The 22,867-nt window shown below is 36.6% G+C and overlaps 1 protein-coding gene across 1 annotated transcript in view; it reads left to right on the top strand.

Moving 5' to 3' along the window:
- Window positions 1–22,867, top strand: part of SCP2 (sterol carrier protein 2) — a 96,930-nt gene that overhangs the window by 60,827 nt on the left and 13,236 nt on the right. The window contains exons 12-13 of the mRNA XM_010951783.3: window positions 4,269–4,422; window positions 13,935–14,028. Coding sequence (XP_010950085.1) covers window positions 4,269–4,422; window positions 13,935–14,028 — 248 coding nt within the window. The remainder of the gene's footprint in view (window positions 1–4,268; window positions 4,423–13,934; window positions 14,029–22,867) is intronic.

Here is a 22,867-nt window from a genome sequence, read left to right as displayed (position 1 = left end):
AGTGGGGTGTTTAGACCATTAACATTTGATGAGATTATTAGTATGGCTATTTCTTTGTCTCAGCTGTTCTTTATTCCCATTTCTCTCTTTTTTTTTTCAGCTTACTTTTGGATTATTTTCTTATTACTCCATTTTATCTTTATTATCATAGTCTATCTTCAAGTAATATATACCACTTCATTAGTAGTAAAGGAACCTTACAATAGCATACTTTCATTTCTCTTGTCTAGGCCTTATAATACTATTGTTGTGAATTTTTCTTTTACACATGTTATAAACCCCACAAGAGACTATTATTTTTGTTGAAACAATCACTTATCTTTTTATTAAAGAGATTAAACAATAAGAAGAAAACCGTATCTATTTAATTATGTAGTTACCACTTCATTCCTTTGTGAAAAATTTGTATTTCCATCTGCTATCGTTTCCCTACTGCCTAAATGATTTCCTTTAACATTTCTTACAGTGTGGGTGTTGCAGTATGGTGATGAATTCTTTCAGCTTGTTTTGTCTGAAAATATCCTCATATTGCTTTTGAACTTGAAATGTACTTTATATTTGATAGCCTTCTAGGTTGATAATTTTATGACTTCTGGAGGGAAAAACTGCTCTTATATAAATATGCATTTTTCAGTGTATGCTGAGTCCATCAAAGCTTTTTCCCCTTATAGTTCGACAAACCTTTACTTTATAAAAAAGCCAGGCTCCAACAGTAGAAAAACATGCTTTTTTTATGTTGTTCACGCTAAGGCCTTTAGATGTCTAATTTGAAACTAAAGATGAATTATGACTTCTTTGTACTTGGCAGTCTTAATGGTATAGGAAGAATTAGGGGTTCAAGGAAGCAGGAAGAAGAAAAGACCTCGGGTTATATCTTAAGATATTATCTCTTGTTGTTTTTCCACTCTGGATTTCCATAGCATTTAGTTCTTATCTTTATTAGCATTTTATGTTATTACACAGTGAATTCTTTTTATCTTTAGTACTTAGTAGAGTATTTGATACATGTTTGAATAGTTTATCTTCAGTAGCAACCAGACTATATACCTTTGTAGCTGAGTCCTAGGCTAATTATTTTTATATAAAAAGATTGACCAACATCTTGTAGGAAATTTTTGCAGCAAGATGGTAGTAAAAATGAAATAATCAAGTTAAAAAGTGTTTTTCCCTTCATAAGAGACTATAAGAAGGGCATTTCTGTTTGAATATACTGCTTTGACAGAATGCCATTCCCATGCCCATCCACAGTTTATAGATACATCGTATTCATGTTTGGTAGTTTATTTTTTTCCAAGCAGAGGAAAAATACAGTTTTCAATTCAGTGCCAGAAGTTATCCAAAGAAGGAAAATTAAAAAAAAAAAAAAAGAAAACATTGCTCACATAGTTGATGCTTTCGTAACTGTCTGCTGCACCTTCTTGGCAAGTGAATTTGAGGCCATCTTTTGACTTCCACCCTTCACAGATCTAGATTCTAGAAATACAAGAAATGCCAGTTTATTCTGAAATCAGGCAACCATAAAGCTCATGTAATCAGTATGTTTTCTCACTGATGCTCATCTTTTGTCAGAGCAAATAAATGACAAGATAAGTTAGCATGGGTCCTTATTCCCTCCCTCCCTTCTAATCCTTTTCTGTCAGTTAAGCAAATCATGGGTAGAAATTTAATGCCGTGTACCACAGTATCAGTGGTATGGTGCAACTGAGATTATTGCAGAATCTGAATGAAGTGCTCATTCCTGTCCTCTCTCCCTCCTCTCCTCTCCTCTCCACTCTCTCTGGGCCTAGCTTCCCCCTCCCGCTCTCCCTCCATCACCCCCCTCCACTCTCATTGGCTGTCTTGAGCACTCTCTAGGCCTCACTCACTTAACTTTCTATTCCTTAAGCGGGCCATGTTCCTTTATATGCCTATCTTGTTTATTGTTAGATCTTCTGAGCCCTGAGCAGTGTCAGCACGTAACAGGCATTCAGTAAATATTTGATGGATAGGTAGATGAATATGTAATTGGTTCCTTGAATTTTTAACTAAGATTATATCATAAGCATCTTCCTAAATTTTTGTAAACATCATTTTAAATAGGAGCATAGTACTTTGTCATATGGATGGATCATAATTTATATAACCATTCCTCAGTTATTCTACTTATAGGTGACCTAGTTTTTCACTGTTCTAACAATGTGATGAACAGATAGCTTTACATGTAGGATCTTGCCTATGCTTGATTATTTCTATAGAATGGTTTTTCAAGGCATTTTAAATGCTCTTAATAATTTTGTACATTGCTTTACAAAAATGTACCTGTTTGAACTTTTACCTGTAGTGTATGAACGCAGCTGTCTTGCCATAGTCTCCCCAGTATTGATTAGTTCCATTTTTGAACATCCTGACCAATTTGATTGGTTAAAAACAGCATCTTTCTATTTGATCAAGATGAAGTAAGTATTTTTCTGAAATATTTATAAACTATGTGTATTCGTTCTTTTGTGAAGACAGCTAGCTATATTTCCCCACCCATGTATATACAGGACCAGTTTGAATATTTTTTTTTGGTCTTACATATTTATAAATGTTTAAGCTTTTTTACAGCAGATTTCAAGTAAAACTGATTGCCCCAAAGTTTGGATGTACTAGTAGAATCATTCACTTTGACCTCAATATTTGAAATGTTCACGATTCAAAAAATCATTACAGGATGTGGAATTACCTAGCTTAAAACAGCATTTAAAATATATATATTCTGTAAAAATATAGACACTGCTCAAAAATAAGAAATGGCAGTTAAATTTCTTGAGGAGGTTGAGGTTATAAAGGAAACTGTCATAAGTTCTTGGGAAACAGAAGCTGTGATTGAGGGTGTGGGTGGAAAGACAGGCATTATAGGTAGACCTCTGTAGCTCTGCCTTCAGGACATTGAAACCTGTCTATCCTGATCTAACATTCTTAACGCATCTGTCCTTGATTAGCTGGTGTGGTTGAAAGACATGTAAATCAGGAGACCTGGGTTCTAACCTCTACTCTGGAATTAGGCTGCTTTGTAAAACTTCTTCACAAATTACTTAATCTTACAGTTTCTCACTGTCAACACTGTAACCAAGCAAGGACCCGTGGCACAAAAATCCAAACTCTGGTAGTGGGTGTTAGCAGCAAAGTAAGGATTTGTTTGCTGGGTGCCAAGCAAGGGATTGGGAGACAAGTCTCAGATCCACTCCATCTTGGTGTTTTGAGTTACAGATGCTTTAAAGGGGAAGAACAAAAAAACTAGGATTAAGTTTAATCTTGTGACATTTCTTAGTCATGGCTTTAGGAGTCAGGATGTCTCTGGTTTATTATTCTCTGGACAGGTGGTCCATGGCTCAGGAGTCTGTGCATTCATCTTGCCCTGGAAAAACAACCTGAGTTTGTACGTTAATACCTACAACAGCAGTTTTATTAGCAGTTTTATTGACAATAAGAATTTTAGTCATCTGATTCTGGTTGATTAGTGTTCAGTAAGCGCAGGATTGAGGTCAGAGGGGACAAGAAAAGGATTGAGGTCAGAGGAGACAAGCCAGAGAATAAAGTTTTAGATAGATTAGTCATAAACTCGGTAAGGGAACTCGGTTTTGGGGTGCTCAGTTTCAACATTATTAAGTTCTTCCAGCTCAAAAAATCTCTGATTTTATTATCCAGGGGACGAAAAGATATTTTTGTGAATAGCTGTGAATAGGTCTGGAAAACAATTCATTCCTGCTAGGAACTACTTGAGAATAATAAGAAAATTTCCCATACCAGCTGAATTTTTTAGGGAAAGCTAACTCCCAAATCCTAGATTATTTTCCTTTGATACATTAAAAATGGTATAAAAAAAAGTTAAATTATTTTCAATTTTTAATTTATTTAATCTAGTTAAATAATTTAATTAAATAATTACTATTTTAAATCAACTTAAAATCATACTTGTGCCTGAGCCATAGAACACTATATTCCATGTTATCTCTTTCAACGTTGCCAAAAAATGACAGGCTGGTTAAGTTTAAAGAGCGCAGGGAACTTCTTAAGCCCGAATATTGCCTAAATACAGAGAATTACTTAGGGACTAAATATAACTAGCTGCAAAAACCCACCAGGCTTTTAAGAGAAGTTATTACTTAGGCAGACGTCATCTCGGCTGAATAAAATGGTTTAGTTTAAAGTCACAATTAAACGTTAGCTTTTATCTGGTTTGAGAAAATTGGCTGGGCAGCTTTCTAAACCGGCGGAATCTGACTGCTCTGTGCTCGATTTGTTAGGTCTGGCTCAGTGCGCAGAACTCTGCTGGCAGCTGAGAGGGGAAGCCGGAAAGAGGCAAGTTCCTGGTGCGAAGGTTGCTCTGCAGCATAATATAGGCCTTGGAGGAGCTGTAGTTGTCACGCTGTACAAGATGGGTTTTCCTGAAGCTGCCAGGTAAGTGGCATTCTGAGTTTTGTCTGGCAGTGTGACTTTTCACAACTGATGACGTTGTACAATGTAAAAAAAGTCCTTATTTTATTGTCTTACTACTCAAAGAACAAGTATCTTGTTAACTTTGCTTTAATAGTATGGCTTTAAAACTGGCAATTAACTTTTAAACTTAACCAGCCTTAGGAAAATTTTGTTCAAATAGGAAGCAACATAGTCAAAAGAGAGTGCTGAACTCTAAGCCCAGGCTGGCTGGGTATTTGTCTCAGCCCTGCCAACCTGAGTAATTTTAATTTAGGCAGGTCACTTTTTGGTTTCCTTTACCACAATTTACTTTCTCCTCATAGCTTCCCAGGCTTCTGAGGTTGTTTGGAGAAGATTATCAAATATGCTTATTGTATCTCTGCAAATGTATGTTTCTGACTCCAGCTAAGCCCTCACTGCTGCTGATTTTCTGTTTGTCTTGCTGGTTTTCTTCCCGCCCTTGTCAAATGCCTGTACTCCCCCAAATTTCCAAGTATTTTCTTTTCCAAGCTTTTTCAGGATCCCTTGACTTCCTTACTTTTCTTTCAGAAAAGTCCTCATCCTTCCCAGAGGAAAAAACTCCCCTTTCCATTCCAAGGCTCAGCTTTGTCTTTGCATGCTTTTGTTTCCAACCACTCTCTGTAACTTTGTTCCAAATATTAATTATACCTTTATGTTATAATTAACATAATTAATTATACCCTTTTGAATCTTTCCACTTTTGCCTTTCCGTTGGCTCCTTTCCTCCCGTCAACAAGCATGTTTAGGTCTTCCGTATTCTAAAAATATGTTTTCTCCTTACCTTAATTATTCTCTTTCATGATGAGCCTTTTATGTTGAGCCACTTTTGTTTTTCTTCTCTGAAATGTCTTAGATTTAGTCTCTGATCTCACCACTGAGGTCAGGTAAGGCCCCCAATGATCTGATCATGAAATGTTCTTGTCTTTATTTTCCAGCTTTATTCTCTTTAACCCTGCCATGGCTTTCAACACTAATTGGCTCCCTCTTTTATCCTGAAATTCTTGGTAATTAGTTATTCATTTTTTCACACGTTTGGTTCCATAGCAGTATGTGACACACTTCTTTTACAGAATCCATTATATCCTTATGTTTTATGAAAAGCCCCTGAGTCTCTTCTCTCTGTCACTTCTTTCTCTGCCTGGAATATTAGTTCTTCTTTTTTTTTTAATTAAAGTACAGTCAGTTACAATATGTCAATTTATGGTGTACAGCACAATGCCCCAGTCATGCATATAGATACATATATTCATTTTCGTATTCTTTTTCATTAAAAGTTTTGGAATATTTGTTCTGTTGTGAAAGTTCTATCTTCCTATTAAGGCCAGTCTTAGGTAACACCTCCCTTTGAATATTCACAGCACTTTGTAACTCCTGGGTCCCTATCCAATTTTTGTTTAGTTGTAGTGTATTTAGCTGGGTTTTTTTATTCCCTTTATTATGTGAAGCCCTTGAAATCTGAGATCTAAGACTGTGATTCTCCCTACCCCTTTAAGGATCTCTCTCATAGTGAGTAAATGTTTACTAAATTGAATCAAATAAAAATATGTTAAAATGGTGAATTTTAAGTTCCCATCTAAGTCTAATTTGTATTGGCCTCTGGAATTCCATCTAGTTTGTATTTGGAGCTGAAAACCCATAGTAAACACCAAACTATAAAGAGCTACCAGAGTCAACATATTAGTATAGCTATCTCATTTACTCAGAATAGAAGATTATGCATTTTGGGCAACAAATTCTATTTATTTTTAATTTTTTTAATGGAAGTACTGGGAATTGAACCTGGGACATTGTGCATGCTAAGCACATGTTCTACCACTGAGCTATACCCTCCCCCCCTCAATAAATTCTATGTTAAACGTGGAATTCTAATAGTTCTTTTATTTTTCAGGAGACAAAATAATTGGGAGATAGAATTGTTCATAATAACTACAGTTGGTATTTTTGGAAAGTCTAAAGTATGAAAAAATTCAGATGATATATTAATGACTGAAAGAAATTGGCTTGAAATATTGAAGACATTTTTGATAGTTTTAGTGATAGAACATAACCCACTTCAAAGTTGGGAAAATAATTCTAATTCTGATGGTGCAAATATAGTTTTAAAATGAGGTTGTGGTTTGGTTTTAAAGAAAGTAATTTTAAGATACTCATTGCAGATGATCGGATTTCCTTAGTTTCTCATTTCTCTAACTTTGTTGGAGCAGCAGCTACATGCTTAGGCCTTCCCCTCCGAGTATATGGGGAAGGCAGACATACTTTTTTCAAAATGCTGCAGATGCGAAGAAGAAATTATTATGAAGAACATAAATTTGAACTGGGATGACTAGGATTGCCCAGCAGAAGGGGAGACGAAGGGCATTCCAGGCCTGTACATAGGTACAGAGATTTGAAAATACAAGATTTGGTGACTGGTTGTACTGTGTGGGTAGAGAGTAGATTATTTTTTTGTACCTGGGTAGTAGGGCAGAGTCAGTAACATATAGGTGACCAGAGAGTCAGCTGTAACAGTAGATTGGATTCAGGTTTTGAAATGCTTCAAATGCTATGCTTAGGAGTTTGCAGCTTATCCTATAGAATATGAGTTTTAGCAAAAGATTATGTGATTATATTGCACTTTAGATAGATCTGCACATCATATCTGGAAGCACGTGATGTGGATTGTCCCATATTGGTGATGTTTAGCTTTGATCACTTGATTAACGTGGTATCTACCATGTTTTCCTCTGAAAAAGTTACTCTTTTTCTCCTTTCTAGTTAATAGGTAATTTGTGGTGAGATGCTTTGAGATTATATAAATAGCCTGATCCTCATCCAGCTTTTTTACCCATTATTCTTTCATTTTAGCATCCATTGACAATTTTTTTCTAACTTAATCGTACCTAATGTTTATTAAGTGGCATTCTGCTGTAAGGAAGATTCTCTTCTCTCCCATTTTAAAATGAATTCATGGCTATCTATACCTATCAATAAATATATTAGTATGAATGCATGCATTTTTATTTTACTCAGTGGGTTATAATTCATTAGTGTCATTTATTTTGATACTCAAAATGTCTCAGCTTTGGCTAGTGGGAACCCCTTCTAGCTGACTTGTACTGTCTTATGATTCTCTTTAATACTTCCTTGCTTTATAGCTCAAGAAGGTATTCTAGGCTCATCCTGTATTTTCCATGCCCCAGCCCTAGGATCAACTATTTCTCCAAAGAGCCCGGGTTCCTTTTAGTAGAGAATGGTAATTAGAAACCACAGTGTGGCTGCTAGCTGAGTGCTTGTCTTTATTAACTTCCAGGCCTTCTCAGAGGACACAGTGGACTCACACACACACACACAGTTTTAGTTTTGTTTTAAAAGAGATATTTAAGAACATGTGCAAAAATCTTACATGATTTTTATCTTTCTTCATGCTAATGTAGCCACCAGCTAGTCAGCAGTTAGAATGAAGCAATTACAAAACCACTGAAATGTCAACTATATGTGACATCTCTTTTTATTTTTTTAATCAGAGAGGCAGTGTTCATCAGTGGAAAGAGCGCCCCATCAGCTTTTCTATTATGCTGCTTGCTTTGGATGTGTTAACTTAACCTTTCCCTCAGTTAGAAAAGTTAGAAAAGAGAGTATCTACTTTATGGATTTGGAAACTTAACACAAAGTACCTGCCACACATTGTAGTTGCTCAGTAAACTGTTGATTTCTGATTTCCCTGTGCATTTTCCATTTTTCTTCCCTATTTTTCTAGTTCACATCACTGATTAAATGGTTGAAAATGGTTTTATTTATTAAATTATAAATATCACCAAGGGGTTTGGAAAAAATGAACTTTAATTTTTAGTTCAGAGTGGGGAACATAGCCAACTCATTGAAGCCCACAGTTTGGCTCTTTGGGCTGGGTTTCTGTTCAGGATGGGACTCTGTGCTCTCTCTGAAGTCAAGGGCAGTTGCTGATTGCAAATGAACTTTATTCATTAGTCCTGTGTGCACTGAACAACCATCTCTAGTTTGAACAGACTAATTACTGATAAAACATTAGATTTAGGGATGGAGATTTGATTAAAATGTAGCATTCTTTGTTCTTCCTAAACACTATGAATAACAGCAACCACTTTAAAAAATTATTTTTAACAGCTTTATTGAGACATAATTCACATGCTACACAATTCACCCATTTTAAGTGTACATTCAGTGGTTTTTAGTGTGTCACAGAGTTGTACAGTCATCACCACAATCAATTTTAGAACATTTTCATCACCCCTAAAAGAAACCATGTACCCATTAGCAGTCATTTCCCAGCCCCGCTTCTTGCAGGCTCTGGCAGCCGCTAATCCACTTTCTGTCTCTAAAGGTTTGCCTATTCTGGACAGTTCATGTAAATGAAATCATACAGTATGTGGCCTTTTGTGGCTGCTGCTTTCATTTAGCATAATATTTTTAAGGTTCATCCATGTTATGAGAATGAATATAGCACTGCATTCCTTTTTATGGCCGAATAATATTCATGATAAGGGTTCCGATTTCTTCACACCCTTGTCAACACTTGTTATTGCCCGTCTTTTTAATTTTACTGATCTTAGTGAGTGTGGCGTGCATCTCATTGTGGTTTTGGTTTGCATTCCCCCAAAGGCTAAGGATGATGAGCATCTTTTCATGTGCTTATTGGCCATTTGTATATCTTAGGAGAAATACCTATTCAGATATTTTGGCCATTTTAAAATTGAGTTGTCTTTTTATTATTGAGTCATAATAGTTCTTTAACAACTACTTTTTGAGGGCCTAATATGAGCCCCAGGACCATGCTAGGTGCTTTGTCTGTACTTCTTTGTTTAATCCTTAAAAAAGACCACATGGTAGGTTTTGTACCTCGTTTATGGATGAGGAGATTGATGATCAGAGTTAAAACAATTTATCTAACAGGCGTCATAAGTCCTAGCAGTCACGATTCTAACCCTCCTCTATCTGAGTTCAAAGTTTCCTGTTTTGTTGACTACTCTGAACTTCTGACCTTTGACATTATTGAAACAGTGTCTGTGTTCTAGGCCTTAGAATGAAAATTTCAGGAAGCACAGAGGGAATTCATACACCCAACAGTTAATCTTCAAAGTACCTTCCAACATTTTAACCCTTATCTGTCTGAGTTCAAAGTTTACTGTCTTGTTGGCTGCGCTGCACTTCTGACCTTTGACATTGTTGAAACAGTGCCTGTGTTCTAGGCCTTAGAATGAAAATTTCAGGAAGCAGAGAGAGAATTCATACACCAAATAGTTAATCTTCAGAGTGCCTTCCAAAATTTTTTATAGTAAATTTATTTCAGGGAACTTATGTATAAACCAAGTTAAAAAAATACAGTCAAATTTTAGTTTCTACTAAGAGAACTTCGTATATAAAGAAATCATGAGGAGCATCCTTTTGTAATATGAGTAATCTCTGTTCTGAGTTTGCTGAAGTTATATAGCTTCCCTAGAGCAGGGCATACATCAAGCAAATTGTCAGATGTGAGGGGTTTTCAGAAAGTATTGCTATAACTTTATATAGTAATTTTTTTTGTAATCTGGATGAAAAGTTGGCTATTAGCTTGACGAGCTTTTTAAAACAAGCAATATAAATATCTGTGACCTGTGGGAACTCGTCTGGACTCTGCCCCATCACGTATCAAGATATTTTGTACATACAGTGAAAAGGGTCTGTTATTTTATCACATACAGTTAGAAAGTGGCATGCTTAGAAAAGGGCACAGTGATAATTATGATTAAAGGCTGAAAATTCCTCCTCTCTCCCAGACTTCTAAATTATTATTTATAATGACTATTAATGAAATGAAATTGGCTTGTGGAGGACTAGTTGTGGTCCCTAGATTTTAGATCACTCATTCAGACTTTTGACTGAGAAGGTGGTGTACCATAGATAATTCTGCTCTAAATGGAACAGGAGGAAAATTAGAACTTAGCTAAGGAAGAATTCAGTGTAATTCAGTTCTATTGAGTCACTATTTACCGAATACCTATTGTGTGCTAGGAACTGGGAATATAAGTAAAGTGTTTTTTTGTTTTTGTTTTTTTTAAGCTTTGGTATCTACTCTTGAGAAGCTGGCATTTAGTAGCGTTTCGTAAAAAGGGAGTTTCCTGTCCTGGATCTTGAAGGTAGAATGGAGTTTGCTAGGCCAGAGGTATTCCAGGCACAGGGAGCAGCAATGGCAAAGGTGTGGGTGTGTGGAGTCGCATGCCATCCTCTGAGAAGGACCCATTTTTCAGCCTGGTGGGAGCTGAGTTCCATTCCTTGTTGTGATAGTAATGATTTCCTCTAGTAGGCTCACTTTTCAACCTCCTGGACTTCCCATATGCACCTTTCACCCTCCTTCTCAGCTGATTGCTTTGCTTTGTATGTTGTTGAAAAAATAAAAGCTGTTAGACCCAAACTCCCTTATTTCCATCCCAAGACCTGTCTAGGATTGCACTCATCTGATCCTCTTTCTTCCCTTGCGTCTTCTCTTCCTTCACAGGCCACTAGATCTCATCCCATCACTTTCTCAAGATTTATCTCCTCTCTCTTTTTCCCTGGTTCATTACCATCAGCAGGCAGACATGCTCTGGTATGTTCATCTTAAAACAAAAACAGATTTTCCTTACTACCACACTCCACTGCAGAAACCGCTCCATTTCACTGTTCCCCTAAAAGTAATGTCTCAAAAGAGCCACACTGTCTCTATTTCCCTCTCCTATTCACTCTTTAACTTACTGTAATCTGACTTCTACCTTCCAGCTCTTCCTTAAAATTGCTTTTGTCAAAGTCACCTGAACTCTTCGTGTTGCTAAATCTAGTGAGTGCTTGACCTTTGGCAGCATCTGACAGAGTTCACACCTCCCTCCCTCCCTCCCAGATTCTTTCTCCCCTCTCAGCTTCTGTGAGACCGTGCTCTTCCAGCTTTCCTCTTGCATTACTGGCTGCTGCTTCCTCCTCTCTCCCAGACTTCTAAATTATTACTCTGTTGAGTTCCACAGATTTAAATGCTTTCGCTGCGCTAATGATTTACCCCGCTTTATCTCAAGCCTTGACCTCTCCTCTGAGCTCTAGATTCATATCCAACTGCCTCTTGTCTCATGTCTCACATCTTGTACTGACCATACCTGAGATGGAACTTTGATCCCCTCTACTCCCATTGCGTTCTTCCTTTTGTCAATAAATGGCACTACCATCCCCTTGGTTATTCAGGCCAAGCAGCTAAGTCATCGTTGCCCTTTCCCCTCCCTCTTAAATCTCCCTTATTCCCAGCAGCAAGACCTCTGGATTCTATCTCCAAAATATACTTTGAAACCACTTCTCTCCGTCTCCACTAGCAGACTGCCCATGCTGTAGTCCAGGTCACCATCACTGCTTACCTGGGCTACTCTAGCAGCCTCGTAACTCTCTCCCCTGCTAGTTTCTTGCACCCCAACCCCGCCAGTTCCTTCTGCACACTGTTGTAAGAATAATCACAGATCAAACTATTTCACTTCCCTATTTAATCATTTCAGTGGCTTCCCAGATTCCCTATTTTGGCCTGCATGATCTGGTCCCTGCCCAGTTCTCCAGTTTCATTTCATGTCATTCTCCCCCCAGTTACTGTACTCTAGTGACCTATTTTACTTTCTTTTGACAAACCAAACTCTTTTCTCTCTCAGGATCTTTGCAGTTTCCTCTTTGTATGGCTAGCTCCTTTTCTACCCTTCATTGGGTCTTAGCTTAAACTCACTTGCTCAGTGACATTATTCCTTGACTGCCTTACCTAAAGTAGGTTCCTCTTTTTGTTTGCTTCCTAATACTTGCAGTTATTTTGTCTGTTTACTTCTTTTTCTCCCAGAAGAATATAAACTTAGGACTGGGACTGAGTCTGACTTGTTCCCCATTATACTCCCAGTACCTTGAACAATGCTTGGCATGTAGCAAGCAGTCATTAAATATTTACAAAATGATAGAAAGAAGGAAAGGGAAGAAGAAGGAGAAATGGATTGGGTGGGTAGGGAGAGAGAAAAAGAGAGAAGGAAGGAGAGAGAGGGTAGAGAAAGAAGAAAGGAACGCTTTGCTGAGCCGCTGCTGTGCCCTTGAATCTTCAGACATATTCTTCCCATGTGGGTTGTTTCATTTGCAGCCCCAGCCATCAACAGCACACTTGTGGTGTATCAGAGGAATTACTCAACATCCTAAGATGCTGTCACCTTCCTCAGACCCTTTGAGTTTCCATCTATATGTAATTCTTGAGGCTCTGTAGCCCATAACAGCCATGGCTGTCTCTTTTTTTTTTTAACCATGGGCCAGAGTCTGCTAGCTACCTTACACCCAAGATTCCATTTAATTCTGCCACCTTATTGGCACTCTCCACCTCCTTCCCTGCCTTCCCACTAGACATTGCAGAGACGAAGTAGCTTGCTCAGAATCAGACAGCTAGTGAGCGGAGGAAGCCTTGGGATTCCAACCCAGCCCTTGTGGCTGCAGAGGCTGTGTTCCTTCTGCCACACCAGGCCACTTGTCTAGAATTGTTCTGTAAGTAACAGCCAGTAGGCTCATAGTGTTAAATTCGTGTCTTGCACCGTAGCTAAAAAATAAACCCTGAGTCCAACCTCTGCTTACTCCCCACTTCCTTGTACCCTGTTTAATCATCATCATCTCTTGCCTGGACCACTGCAGTGACCTCTGAATTGGTCTCCCTGCCTCCCCACTTGCCCCCTTACAGTCTGTTTTCCAGCTGGCAGCCAGATTTATTTTTTAAAACATGTGAATTGGGTTGTGCTACTCTCCAGCTTATACCCCAGCGTTCTTCTCACTATACTTAAAACCCAAACTCCTAACCACGACCTGCAAAGCCCCTTGTTATCCTGCCCTGTATGTTTCTGTGACCTTAGATCCTTCTCCTCTGCTCTGCCCCAGCCATGCTTGGTCTTCTTGTAGTTCCTTAACTATAAGGTAGTTTCTACCTCAAGTTCTTTATACTAGAAGTATAGAACTGGCTTCCCCACCTAAATCCTTACATGGCTGGCTCATTTACATAATTTAAGATCTAATTTCAATATCACCTCCTCCCAGAGGCCTGTCTGACTAGGCTATCTAAAATAGACCACCCAATACACATAGATATACTTTCTCTATATCCCCTTAAACTGCCTTATTTTCTTCATAGTAATGATATTCTTTACTTTTTTTGCGTGTTTTTGCATGTTCATTGTCTCCCCCCTCCCCCCCGGCATAGAGGCTTCATGGGAGTAGATTCGGTGGTTTTACAGTATTTTCAAGGACAGTGCCTACCACCTAGTGAGCACTCAGTATTGGTTGAAAAAAATGGGAAAAAAAGGTTAATTGTTTTATTGGCTTAATAACAGTTTCCTTTGGATAAGAGTCACAATATTTCCATTCTTAGGGTTTTTGGAAGTTACTACTATATCAATGTTAAAAAACCTAGGACCTATATGACTCCATGGATTGAAATGAGTTCTTTTCCCCGGTTCTTTTAGAACTCATCAAATTGAGGCTGCTCCAACCAGCTCTGCAGTTGATGGATTTAAGGCAAATCTTGTGTTTAAGGAGATTGAGAAGAAGCTTGAAGAGGTAAGTAAGATTCATATAAAATGCTACCAGGAGGACCCTGGGGCTAAAGGAAGCAGATACAGATTTCAGGTGTTGTCATGAAATAGTACAAGTTGAAAATTTATACCATGTTATCAAGTATTGTTGTTGTATATTAGATTTATAAGTGTGTATTTTGGCTTCCTTATAATTCTGGTAAGAGTACATTTCAGACATGTATAAATCTTCAGATTTGAGTTATATAAAGGGATTCTAATTTATTTTGGTGTAATTTCCTTCTGAATTAGGAAGATCTCACTTAGAACCATTCAAAAGAATAATTAAAGGAGCCTTTAAAGGTACCTTATATCAAAACTCCTTTTGGAAAGAAAGATTTTGTGCTTGGGTTTTTCAAAGTTTTAAAATTTGTTTCTCTTGTTGCAAAAATGAGCTAATTAAAAATTTATACAGAAATATATAAAAAAGAAAAATTAAAAATCTCCCGAAATGCCATTACTTAGAGTTCACTAAAATGTTAACAGTGATTTGACATTCTTTCAGACATCTTTATGTATATGAACATACAGTTTTATATAACTAGGATCATACAACATACGTTGAGTTTTTAATTTTATTATATATGCAGACCTATGTTTATCTAATAATCATACTAAGGCAACCTAACAGTAATTTTTCTCCAAAAAGAGTTATTCTTTTCAGGCCAAATTAGATATTTACTTCACTGTTTCAAACTTAAAGGCATCCTGGAATTTCATAATTAATTTTAACTTTGAGACCAACAAGGCACAGTTATAGCCAGAGTCACACAATTCCAATTACACGTCTATTAAGCTGACTAAAGTGGGCTGAAGTAAAGAAAAGGATTCAAAACATTTAAGGTGCACATTTCTCTCATGTTAGAGCTACAGTGTGAAGACAAACATCATGCCTATCTCCTAACTCCCTTATTGTAGCACAAAGGATTTCTTAACATCTTGAGGTGATTACACCCTAGATGGGAAAACAGCTAATGTGACTGATGGGTCTTGACAAAGTACCCTGCATTTCTAGAATTTTCATAATGATCAACAACCTTCCTGAGGTAGAAGGGGCCAGGGCTGACAGTTCCCAGCAGGCAGGCACTGGCCCAGGAACTGCAGGCCTATCCTACCGCTGTCTTACAGGGATACACGTGTGTGGATCTACCTGTTGTTTTAATTTTATTTTATTTTTAAAATTTATTTATTATTTTATTTTGGGGAGAAGGTAATTGGCTTTTATTTATTTGTTTATTTTTAATGGAGGTACTGGGGACTGAACCCAGGACCTTGTGCTTGCTAGGCACGTACTTTATCACTGAGCTGTACCCTCCCCCATGTTGTTTTATTTTTAATTAAAATTTTTTTTTATTGAAGTACAATTGTCAAACTCAACGAATTTATCCCTTCCCACCTCTTTCCCCCCAGTAACCATAAGATTGTTTACTATGTCTGAGAGTCTGTTTCTGTTTTGTAGATGAGTTCGTTAGTGCCCTTTTTTTCCTTTTTGTAAGATTCCACATATAAGTGATATCATCTGGTATTTTTCTTTCTCCTTCTGGCTTACTTCACTTAGAATGATGATCTCTAGGTCCATCTATGTTGCTGCAAATAGCATTATTTGATTCTTTTTAATGACCAAGTAGTATTCCATTGTATAAATATACCACAACTTCTTTATCCAGTCATCTGTCAGTGGACATTTAGGTTGTTTCCATGTCTTAGCTACTGTAAATACTGCTGTTTTGAACATTGGGGTGCATGTATCTTTTTGCGTTAGAGTTCCCTCAGGATATATGCCCAGGTGTGGGATTACTGGATCATAGGGTAAGTCTATTTTTAGTTTTTTGAGGAATCTCCATACTGTTTTCCATAATGGCTACACCAAACTACATTTCCACCCAGCAGTGTAGGAGGGTTCCCTTTTCTCGACACCCTCTCTAGCGTTTATCATTTGTGGACTTTTGAATGATGGCCATTTTGACTGATACCTCATTGTAGTTTTGATTTGCATTTCTCTGATAATTAGCCATATTGAGCATTTTTTCATGTGCCTATTAGCTATTGGTATGTCTTCATTGGAGAACTGCTTGTTTAGGTCTTCTGCCCATTTTTGGATTGGGTTGTTTGTTTTTTTATTGTTAAGTTGTATGAGCTGTTTATTCTGGAAATTAAACCTTTGTTATTCGCATCATTTGCAAATATTTTCTCCCATTCCATAGGTTGTCTTTTTGTTTTGCTTATGGTTTCCTTTGCTGTGCAAAAGCTTTTAAGTTTAATTAGGTCCCATTTGTTTATTTTTGCTTTTATTTCTGTTACCTGGGTAGACTGCCCTAGGAGAACATTGCTAAGATTTATGTCAGATAATATTGTGCCTATGTTTTCTTCTAGGAGGTTTATCATGTCTTGTCTAATATTTAAGTCTTTAAACCATTCTGAGTTTATTTTTGTGTATGGTGCGAGGGAGTGTTCTTCATTGATTTACATGGTGCTGTCCAGTTTTCCCAGCACCACTTGCTGAAGAGACTGTCTTCTCTCCATTGTATATTTTTGCCTCCTTTGTCAAAAATTAATTGACTGTAGGTCTGTGGGTTTATTTCTGGGCTCTCTATTCTGTTCCATTGGTTCATATTGTCTGTTTTTATGACAATACCGTGCTGTTTTGACTACTGTAGCTCTGTGGTATTGTCTGAAGTCTGGGAGGGTTATTTCTCCAGCTTTGTTCTTTTTCTTCAATATTGCTTTCGTAATTCTAGATCTTTTGTGATTCTATATAAATTTTAGAATTATTTGTTCTAGTTCTGTGAAGAATGTCATGGGTAATTTGGTATGGATCGCACTAAATCTGTAGATTGCCTTGGGCAGAATGGCCATTTTAACAATATTGATTCTTCCAATCCAAGAGCATGGGGTATTTTTCCATTTCTTTAAGTCATCTTTAATTTCCTTCATCAGTGTTTTATAGTTCTCCATGTATAAGTTTTTCACCTTCCTGGTCAGATGTATTCCTAAGTATTTTATTTTTTGGATGTGATTTTAAAATGATTGTTTCTTTACTTTCTTTTCCTGCTTTTTCATTGTTAGTGTAAAGAAATGCAACTGATTTCTATGTGTTAATCTTGTTTCCTGCTACCTTGCTGAATTCTTTTATGAGCTCTAGTATATGTGGAGCTTTTAGGGTTTTCTATATTTAGTATCATGTCATCCATATATAGTGACAATTTTATCTCTTCTCTTCCAATTTGGATCCCTTTTATGTCTTTTTCTTGCCTGATAGCTGTGGCTAGGACTTCCAAGACCATGTTGAATAGAAATGATGAGAGTGGACATCCTTGTCTTGTTCCAGATTTTAGTGGAAAGGTTTTCAGTTTTTCACCATTGAGTATTATGCTGGCTGTGGGTTTGTCATAAATAGCTTTTATTATGTTGAGATATGTTCCCTCTATACCCACTTTGGTAACAGTTTTTATCATAAATGAGTGTTGAATTTTGTCAAGTTACCCATTGTTTTATAACTTGCTTTTTTCTCTTGATAGTATGTTTCCTGCCCATAAATATAAATCCTTACCATTGGTTTTAATGACCACATAGTACATGTTTGAATATATGTAACATAATATATTTAACTAGCCTCCTATGATGAACATTGTGTTGTATCTTGTTAAATCTTACAAATAAAAAAATAGTATGTTTTCCTTTTGTACTGTCTTTAAGTAAAAAAATGTCATGATCACTTTAGCATAAATAGAGAGGGAAATTGTTGGGTCATGAGATACGGATGTTTAGCATTTTGATACATATTGCCAAACTACCCACCAAAAAGAGGGTACTAATTTACAGACTTAATGACTGTTTTTTCTTCACACTGTCTCCAGTGCTTTGTTGGCTGGTTTTAAAAAAATCTTTGCCAGTCTAGTAGGAAAATATATCTCATTATCGTTTTTTAAATTTCTTTCATTACAAGTGTCCACTAAAATGAAGGTAGACTCTCTAAGGGCTCAGCTTGAAAAAAAGTTTTTTCATGCTACCAATTATTGCCCTCAGAGTAACCTATAGGATAGTTGCTTTTGCCAAGTTGTCCCATTTTTTTTCAACTTTATTCTGTCAAATAAATAAATACTGAGTATCTGATATGGCTGTATATCAGTCATTGAATACTTTATTATTGAGATTAACAACAGTCTATTTTTATTTCAGTCTTTTTTTAGCTTTGCAAATGAATGCCTCTTGCTCCCATTTTAATTCTTTTCTACTCCCGCTATAACTTCACTGGCATGGACCTTGTCCCCTTGTTTCTTTCTCCTTCCCACGACTGTCAGTTTCCTAAATGTTTGTAGCACTAGAAAGTGAAAGTCTTGAAATCTTTTGTCAATTCATGCATTTTCTGCATCAGCAAAGGAAGTCTGGCAAGAGATTTTATTTCCACTTTTGTCTTTGTTAGCAATACCCCATTGCCCTTCTTTGAATTCTGTCTTAATTTTTTGTTCCTATTAAGTTTACGACAGGACCTACTCCTTGACCTTTTGCCTACTCAGAAAGTACTTTTCTTCAAGCAAGGAGGCACTTAGAATTTTCTTAGGATTAGTGATCTCCAGTTTCACAACAAATGTTTTTACCGTTTTAACTCTCTCCTCTTTGTCTGTTTCCTTACCCTTTCTCACTCCCTCTTCAACTGAAAGTGTTTTATTGACCAAAGGGTATGATTCTATAAGAAGATCAGTTGGTTCTCAAAAGGAACAGCAAGTGCAGAATTAACCTACACCTCTCTTAAGGAAGTGGGAGAAATTTCTCTCCAAGTTTCAGGTAGAATTTCTAAACGTCTGCTGGTGTTTTCCTGGGTCTAACTTGGTGTCTGCCATGACTCTATTCCTGATGCATTGTGCAAGCAGATGGCATGGATGCTGCTGGAAGTAGTTGTTCATCAGCCATTGGCCCCAAAGGAAGCCTGACTCTTTGGGTGGCTCAGCACACCAGCGTTACTAACCTACTCTTCTAGATTATCTCCACAGAACCTTGAATGATAAAAGATTTCAAGGAATGTGGAAAAGACTTTGAACTTTCTTTTAATTCATTTGTGGTGACAGAAACTACTTTCATAGACTAAAGTTTGGAAGTATTGATGTAACCTGCATTGTCGTATGGTATGATCAAATGGAAAGAGCATTCAACTTGAAGCTAAACCAACCTGAAATTGAGTTCTGGTTGGACTGCTTACTTGTCATATGTCCCTGCCCCTCAGGGAACATACAGTGTAGTGGGAAGATAGACATGGAAAATTTTTCCCAGAAAAGAATAACTGCTTTAGCAAGGAACTTACATGTGGGTGCATGTGCAAAGGACCGTCAGGGTGTCCAGTAGAGACAGAGAAGCCTTCCCAGAGGAGTTAGCCTGTGAGTTGAGACTTGACTGGATGAGGTTGGAGTGGGAATGGAGAAGAGGAGGAGGTGAGTGACCCACGACAGGGCATGAGCAAAGGCATAGAGGCATGTGTGTTCATGGTATTCAAAATGGTCAATATTTTTAGAACAAAAAACCTGAGGGGGATGAAAAAGGGGCTGAAGAGAAGAATAAATAAGTATCCTTGAGATTATGAAGTATCTTGAATGATATGTAAAGACAGACTTTAATCCTCGAGGCTTTGGGAAGCCATTTAAATTCAAACCTGAAAGTGATATTAGATGGATTACAGTATTGTTAGGTGGGTTATCGTAGATGAGTTTCTTAGCACTAGGATAGAGAACAGTCTAAAGGATTCTTAACCTTTTTGAGCCTCAGTTGTTTTTTTCTGCTTAATGAGCTACTATTAACACCTGTCCAGCTACTTACAGGGTTTTATGAAATTAAAGAAAAATGTATATAAAAAACACTTGAAAACTTTGTAGTTCCCCAAAGATTATTATTGTTGTTAATGATTTTTCCTAAAGTTCACTTAAACAATTTGAGTGAGATCTTTTAAGGGAAGCCAAAATAAGAGAATTTCTCTTTCACTGAAAAAAATCTGAGTCGCCAGAAAGAGAAAGAAATATACCATACGATGTCACTTATATTGTGGAATCTTGAAAAAAAATGACTCAAATGAACTTATTTACAAAATGGAAACCTATTCATACTTATTTTATTTATAGACATTCAATTATTCCGTCACCTTTTGTTGAAAAACCTATCCTTTCTTCATTGAAGTACCTTTGCTTCTTTGTCAAAGATCAGTTGAATGCATTCATGTAGGTGTATTTCTGGGATTTTGATTCTGTATTATTGATCTATGTCTTTTGTCAATATATATATTGCTGTATCTATCTATACGTATACACACACACACACACACACACACAGTGGAATACTACTCAGCTTTTAAAAAAAGAGTAAAAATTTTCCACTTGCAACAACATAAATGGACTTGGAAGGCATTCTGCTGAGTGAAATAAGTCAGACAGGGAAAGGCAAATAATGTATGATAGCAGTTATGTGTGGAATCTAAAAAATACAATGAACTAGTGAATATAACAAAAAGGGAGCAGACTCACAGATATAGAGAACAAACTAGTGGTTGCCAGTGGGGAGAGAGTGGGGAAGGGAAACATAAGGATGGGGAGTGGGAGGTACAAACTATTGGGTATAAGATAAGCTAAAAGATGTATTGTACAACATGAGGAATATAGCCAATATTTTGTAATAACTGTAAATGGAGTATAACCTTTAAAAATTGTATAAAAATAAAAAGTACATATAACCTTTAAAAAAATCTGACAGTCATTTTGTTTTCTTGATTTAACTAGAAAATGTTGGTAGTTGATTTAAGGACCCTCACATATAAGAATTGCCTCCATGGCTGTTGAGATAAGTAGGCCTAGACTGAATATTTTTAGAATAGCTTTTTTGAAGTCCTGAGACCCATGGTTGATTCTGGATTCGTTCAGGTGTGTTATCTATATATGAGAAAAAGATTGACACACCCATTAGGATAACTAAAATCAAGAAGACAGACAAAAATGTTGGTAAGGATGTGGAGAAATTGGAACCTCATTTATTGCAGGTAAGATTGTAACATGGTGCAGCCACTTTAAAAAAACAGTTTGATAGTTCCCCAAGAAGTTAAACATCACCTTACAACCCAAATTTTCACTTCTAACTATATACTTAAGAGGAATTAGAGCCCATGTGCATGTAAAAATTTGTACACAGATGTCTGTAGTAGTAGTATTAATAATAGCTAAAAAGGGGAAACAGCCGTCAACTGATGAATGGCTAAACAAAATGTGCTACATCCATACAATGGAATCTCATTTGGTCATAAAAAGGATTTAATTACTGCTGCGTGCTTCAACATGAATGAACCTTAAAAGCATTAAGTGAAAGAAACCAGTCACAAAAGATCATATGTTGTGTGATTCCATTTGTATGAAATGTCCAGAAAAAGCAAATCCACCAAGACTGAAAGTAGATTAGTGGTTGTCAGGGGCGAGCAGGAGGGGAGAATGGCAGGAGTCAGGGGATGACTACTAATGGGTATGGGTTTCTTTTTGGGGTGATGACAATGTTCTAAAATTAGATAGTAGTGTTGGTTGCACAACTTTGAATAAACTAAAATGCCACTGAATTATATATTTTAAAAGGAACTTCTATGTTATGTTAATTACATCTCAATGAAGTTGTTGTAAAACAAACAAAACACAGCAAAAAGAAAGAACTTAGGCCAGACTCTCTGCATACATAGAATTAGAGTTTAGTATCTAATGATAATTATTTGAATATTTCAGGTACCTAGCACAGTACCTGAGCATAATAAGCATTTAAATGTCTGTTAAAAGAACAAATATTATGATACCAAAAGGAATAATCTTGAACATAAATTACTGTAGGGGTATAGGGCTAAAATTAAAGATGAGGAATAAAAACTATTAGAAATTATAAGAAAATTCAAATAGACTTAGAGATTAATTTATTTAACAGGTTAAATAAAGTATAGTATACTTCTACAGTTAAAGACCACGTATAGTCATTTTAAACTATGTAGAAGGATATTTAATGACACAGTAGTAAAGATAGCTATATTAAACTGAAAAGTGAATTACAAAACAGTATATACACTGTGATCTCATTTAAAAAATATATATGCAGAGAAGAAAAATGGAGGGCATTTATATCAATTTTTTTTTCTCTGGTGAAATTATGAATGGCTTATATTTTCTTTTTGCATATCAATAATTTTCTATTTTTCCACAATAAAATGTATGTCTTCTCTGAAGAAAATAATTGCAATAAAATGATTGTGTGTGTGTTTTTTAAGGTGTGTGAGTTATTCATCCTGCCAGCCAGCCTAGCGGCTCCTCTGTTCTCCTTGTGTTCTCCTTTATCCCAGTATGTTGTCATAGTGGTCAGAGTGTATTATCATTTACAGTTCTTACTCCTTAATGCCTGGAACAATATCTAGTGCCAGTCATTGTTTCAGTCAATAAATATTTCAGTAAGGAAAGATGAAACAGAGTGGGAATGAAGGGAGAAGGAGGGAGAAAGGAAACCAACCTACAGAGATGTGGATCTGAGGTTATTTTTTCAGCTTCATTCCCCAAGATCCAAAAGTAGGTGGTAGGTGGTTTATTACTTGTATAATTCTCTACACTTTATTCCTGTGTAATTCTTTATACTAATCCAGGAAATAAGTTGAACCATTTATCTTTACATTCTGATTGTGTAAATGCTAGAAAGAGTGTAGAGAAAAGGGAACCCTCCTTCACTGTTGGTGGGAATGTAGTTTGGTACAGCCATTATGGAAAACAGTATGGAGATTCCTCAAAAGACTAAAAATAGACTTACTGTATGATCCAGCAATCCAACTCCTGGGC

This window comes from Camelus bactrianus, chromosome 13, assembly GCF_048773025.1.
Source record: "Camelus bactrianus isolate YW-2024 breed Bactrian camel chromosome 13, ASM4877302v1, whole genome shotgun sequence".
Taxonomy (NCBI): Eukaryota; Metazoa; Chordata; class Mammalia; order Artiodactyla; family Camelidae; genus Camelus; species Camelus bactrianus.
The sequence above is the reverse complement of the archived record's forward strand: the minus strand, read 5'-3'. Positions and strand labels throughout refer to the sequence as shown.